The 6,000-nt window shown below is 33.4% G+C and overlaps 1 protein-coding gene across 1 annotated transcript; it reads left to right on the forward strand.

The window, feature by feature from the left end:
- The first annotated feature begins 4,598 nt into the window (after positions 1–4,598).
- LOC107620948 (3',5'-bisphosphate nucleotidase AHL-like) lies at positions 4,599–5,642 on the forward strand. The gene is made up of 2 exons (XM_021114302.2): positions 4,599–5,258; positions 5,339–5,642. Exons 1-2 carry the CDS (start codon positions 4,807–4,809, stop codon positions 5,640–5,642), a joined length of 756 nt encoding a protein of 251 aa, XP_020969961.1. The 5' UTR covers positions 4,599–4,806.
- The last annotated feature ends 358 nt before the right edge of the window (positions 5,643–6,000 follow it).

Consider the following 6,000-nt stretch of genomic DNA (forward strand, 5'->3'; position numbering starts at 1 on the left):
AAACAGTCCTAGTTATTGGTAATGGTTCTAGTTGACTTCTTATGAGAAGTACTTAGCAAAGCATTAGTAATCTGCATTGGCTTAATGCTTATGCCTGAAGTATATGAACAGGCTTCGTTGACATGATAAGTAAACTGTTCCATAATTATTGTTAGTTTATTACTTTTAAATGCTGAAAGAAATTTTTTTTAAGTTACTGTTGACTTATTTATACTAATTGAAAGGAATAAAGCGTCATGTTACTTATTAATGCTGAAGCCTGATATTATATATGTTGATTCAAGTACTTACAAAACTTTATACTCACAACAACATAAGTTTGTTCAATAGTATCAAATGAAGTTCATAAATCTGAAGACAAAGTGACATATTTAGTAGTATGTTTATATCTATGGAATATATCTTGTTGTCATATATTTTGTAGCGCTAACAAAGATGATTAATATGTGATAGAGAGTTTATTTGTTCATCTTGTTCAATATTTGAAAAATAATGTCAGCTCCTCCTCTAAGGTGTTTAAGGTCTTTGGTTCTAATTCTAAGACTCTTACTCAACAAGGTAGTGCATCGAATAATCCATTGTTGCTATGCTCTATTGAAAAGGCAAAGACGAATTTGTCTATTGCTAAAAAAAAGGAGAAGAGTTTCACTTGCTCCAATTAATGTTCCTGGATTAGAGCTACCTATTGTGAATAATAAGTAATAAGTACTTTGGTTATTATTATTATTATTATTATTATTATTATTATTATTATTATTATTATTATTATTATTATTATAGTAATAGTTTTTTTTTTTATATTTAGTGGGTGCACATATCTTTTAGACTAACAGCTTTGATGGGTTTGGACGATACTGAACTTGCGATTGCAACATACTTGTATAGTGATCTTTTGATGGATAAGTAAGTAAACTTAACAAGCATATTATTTTTTAACGGTGTTGTGGATTTATTTAGCTATTTTTATTTATGTTAATTTATCTTTGACAGCAATGAGGAGGATATAGTATTTTCAGGGGTTACAACTTGCAGAGATGTATTCAGGAGTTTGATGTCAGGAAAGCCAATTGATTCTCCTGTGCTACTCTTAGTAGCATATATGATGACCACAGAGTTGAAAAGAGAAAGTGGTTATTGGTTTGTACCTCCATGTTTTGCGGTAAGTATATAGGAGTGTATGTTAAAATAATACTGGTATTTTTTATTTGTATTGTGCAAATAAACAAGTGACAAAATTAACGTAGGCGACAGCAAAGACCAAGATGGATCCCAGCTGCTTGGAGTATTATATCACAGATATTTATTTGGAAAAAGTTGACTGCTTAAAAAAAGTAAGGATTGTTGTATACATCATATAGCATAACATAATGTATTTATTTTTAATATACATAAAAACTATAACAACTAAAATGACTTTCTCTTGATTAGGTGTTTATCCCTGTATTTGAAACTACTGACAAAGGTCATGAACACTGGTAACTCGTAGATATCAATCGTGTTAAAAGACAAATCATTTTGCTAGACCCGTTTTTCATTGAGAAATAGTTCAAGCGAAAGATGACAGCCTTAAAATTAGTAAATATATTTTCTGATTTTTTATTAATTATCTAGATATATGACTGAAAAAGCAAACTTTGACATACACATAAACAGGCTATTTTTTTAGACAAAGTATTGAAAAATCGTTCATTCTATGACTCCGAGACCACTCCAAATCTGATTTCTTCACAATTTGAATTTGAAGAAGCAAAAGGTCTTCCCATCCTCAAAGTTGGATCGTAAGATAATATAATTAGTAGTTATTGGTATGAAATTTATGTAATTATATAGTACTCTTTAATATATTTTGCTCGATATGTAGGAATGACGAGGATGTGTGGCCGTGTGGGTTGCGAGTTGGATGATAGCTTATTTTGAGGATGATAATTTTAATATAAAGGTAATATTATATACTAATTTTTTTCATTCTTTCTTTGATATTTAGGTAGTTAAGCCCAATGTTTAAATGTTAATATTTTATTAGGTTGATGATGAGAATCAAATGAAGATTGCAGTCTCACTCGTGTTGAAGAATCATAATACGATCGAGTATAGGGTCAAAAGATATGCCTTTAAAAATCTTAGAAAGCTGAATGATAATCACCATCATGATAATGATGAATTCCCACAAGATTAGATTTATAACATTCCCTTATTTTGTTATTTTTGTTCTTATTGTTTTCTTGTAGGCATATAAACCTTCTAGTGACATATGCATTATATTTTGTTCAGGTTTGTGTTCTTTTTTGTTTGTCGGATTACGTAATATTTTGATTTGACTATAGATAATAATAATAATAATAATAATAATAATAATAATAATAATAATAATAATAATAATAATAATAATAATAATAATAATAATAATAATATTATTATTATTATTATTATTATTATTATTATTATTATTATTATTATTATTATTAGAGTAAACTACCATTTGTACCCACGAAAATTGAAAATGCTGACACATCTACCCATAAAAAAAAAAAGAAAATTACCATTTGTACCCATAAAACATGAATTCCATATAACAAAATTATCCAAACACTAAAAAATCACATAAAAATCCCAAATTACCCTTATCATTATCTGCATCATCTTTTTTCCTCCACCACCACCATCACCACTAACCCATCCTCTCTCTCTCTCTCTCCTTCCATTTTCTGAGCTCATTGCCGCTGCCAGAGTCCGTCAACTCCTTCCTCTCTCTCTTTCCCTCTCTTCCCTTCTATGATTTGCTTCTCTCTCTCTCTTCTACTTTTTCAAATGGTTGCGTGATGTAGGTTCGGTGGTTTCTGGGTTTGCAGATTGGGAAAGAGCGGGTGGAACCGCAGACTGGACATGGTTGGATCGGAGCTCTGTGTCAGCGAGAGATAGAGGGCTAATTGGAATGGGTTGGGGCAGTAGTAGCAATGAGGCAGCGGCGACGGCTCTAGGGTTGCGAAAGGCGGCAAAAATAGAAGACGATGTGGTCCTAGGCTCGCGGAGGTGAGGCGAGGGGAAGAAGAAGAAAGAGAGAGAGAAAGGGTGGAGGAGGAAAGAAAGGGGGAAAGGACGCGGTGGCAGCGAGTGGAGGTTGGGTGGGACTTGACGGTGCTAGCGACTGTTGAGTGCCGCGGTGGTGGTTACACAGAGGAGCAGAGAAGGGAACAGGGGTGAGAAGGGGTGAGAGAGAGGAAGAAGAGAGGAAATCGGGTGAGGGGGCAACAACTTGGTGGACGCCGGTGGTGGTCCGGTGGTCTGAGACAATTTGCATTTTCTATTGTTGTTGTTGTTGTTTTATGTGAAGAAGATGATAATGGAGGTATAGTGGTGGTGGTGGTGATGGTAGTGATGAAGAAAATGAGGTGGTGGTGCCTTTGAACTCAAAGTTTGGCTCAGGCGAGGAAGAGACAGGGAAGGAGAGAAGGAGGGGTGGATGATGCGGATGATGATAAGGGTAATTTGGGATTTTTATGTGATTTTTTAGTGTTTGGATAATTTTGTTATATGGAATTCATGTTTTATGGGTACAAATGGTAATTTTCTTTTTTTATGGGTAGATGTGTCAGCATTTTCAACTTTCGTGGGTAGAAATGGTAGTTTACTCTTATTATTATTCTCAAAGGTGGGTTTTCTTAGCCATCATTATTACTTCTAGGTTTTATGATCCTTTATGATTTTTCTTCTAGTGATGCTCGTTATTATGCCATTTTGATATTAGGATTGATTTGATCATAATCAGCAGATTCAAAATCATACATATTAGTAAATAGTAGTTTCTTTTATAAATGAGTTGATTTTTAGGGAGTTAATTTACCCTATGCACTAGGATTTCAAAAAGCTTTATCAAGGGTACCTGACATGGAGATTGTGGAGCCAAACATTGTTTATACTTCATGTCTCATGTTATTCCTATTCCCCCTTTAAGCATTATTTTTTTATAAATATGAAAATGAACAACTAGAGGAACTTCTCATTGCAGAATGAAGAACAGAAGAGGAACGTGCAACACATAATGCTACTAAGATAGTCTGTATCTTGAATTGCTTATTTATTTTGGTCTTGTGTATTTACCTTACATGCAAGTGATTGTGTGATTGGTGTAACAGGATGCTATGGAAAGAGAAGTAAACTTGGAGCAACAAGCTATTGAGTCATCTACAACACTTGCAAAGATACATGTAATGAAAGCATTTACTTCATTTTATTTAACTTTTAATTACTGTACATGTCTTTTTAAAACTATTATTTTTTGTTTGTTTTAACTTCTATTTTGTTGTAAGTCAATGAAATGTTAGTTTTGGAGGATTTCAAGGGTTATACAATAATCATGCTGGAATTGTACAAGTTAGCTAGTCTTATTGGTTGATTGAACTGCTTCTAAGGTCTTCCATGTTGAAGAAATCAATTGCTTATCCTATGATCTTGGGCATGTTATCCTACTTAAGACTAGTGATCTTGGTTCCAACTTCCAACTTGAGTTCATAGTGGTTATTCATGATCTAATATACTCAAATAATTCAGTCATGTTAAAGTACTTCATTATATTATTTGAAACAGATTGAGGTGTCCAAGAAATTGTGAGTTGAATATTCTCTTGGTATTTAGGGAATGAAAACTTCTCAATTCTAGTCAAAGATGATGTCAAAACTCTCATCAAAACTGATGCATCTGGTTTGTTAGAATCTGTTGTAAAAAACAGTTCATGAAATTCTAGTCGAATCATCTCGATTTAGAATCCAAGAAACAAAATCACCTTTTATAACTTCAGAGATTATTGACATGATCAAGAGTCACTGCAACAACTCCATTAGGGGTCTATCCAGAAAATTCAAGGCACTTAGTCCTGTTAATCAGCATGCCGTAGCTCTATCACTCATAGAGGATGGAGAAGTGGTTCTTAGAGTTCTTGGTTGTCCTAACTACCCTATGAAAAAGAAATGGTCTAGTTATCCTTACAGCTATCTTAAGATCATGTCTAAGTTGCCTCCTCCAACACATGAATCTTGGAACAAAAGGTGTGTGGTTTATGCCAAAAGAGGAAGTGGCAAGGCTTGGAAGCAATCACTTCTTCTCCATGCCCATGACAAGTTTGTGTGGCCAAACCATGCAAAGCAAGTTTGTTTCTCTTCCATTGAGGATCCTTCATTGGCCACTTTCTGTGAAATAGTTGAGAAAGCTAATAAAATAAGTCATTCTTTTACTCAAGGACTAGTTGACACTGTTGGTCTCAAGTGTATATATTTTGATTCATTCCATTATCATTATTAAATACCCTCAACATTACTCTCATAATAACTCAATATTTATGCATGAAGCAACCACTAAAAGTATATAGCATGGCAAAATATTCAGCAATTGTTCATGGGAATGCTGAGGCTTTCATGAAGTTTGCAAAGGAAAGTTACAAGGAAAGAATATGGGATCATGCTGCTGATATTATCATCATGCAGGAGGCAGGTGGCATGGTAACAGATGCTAGAGGAAATCTCCTAAACTTCTCAAAAGAATTAGATATAGAAGGTATTGATCGTGGTATAGTTGCTTCTTGTGAAGCCACATTGCATGAGAAGATCATTGATGCTATTGATACTAATTGGACTTCCTCTTGCCTTTAAAAGATTGTTTTTATTGATATGCATGCATGTCATGACTTGTGATCATGTGAATAATATTATTAATCTTTTATTTTCTGTTAATTATGTGCAGTTTCTTATAATAGAGATCCCCCTGTATCAACTTTAATTATGTTACTGCTAAATGTTAATGTATTGGTATCATGAAAACTACTAGTGTATGACATTGTATGAAAAATAAAAAGTTAAGTAACATTTAATGAGGCGTGATTCCTACTCCTAAGACTGAAAATGAAGTATTGCAACAATATCATTTGATATATTAAATGAGAGTATGCCATCATTAATTACTGTCATATAAATAGATATTTTCTTTCCGTAAGAGAAACTGCACAGCTGT

The sequence above is a fragment of the Arachis ipaensis genome, chromosome B10 (genome assembly GCF_059453495.1).
Source record: "Arachis ipaensis isolate K30076 ecotype BB chromosome B10, ASM5945349v1, whole genome shotgun sequence".
Taxonomy (NCBI): Eukaryota; Viridiplantae; Streptophyta; class Magnoliopsida; order Fabales; family Fabaceae; genus Arachis; species Arachis ipaensis.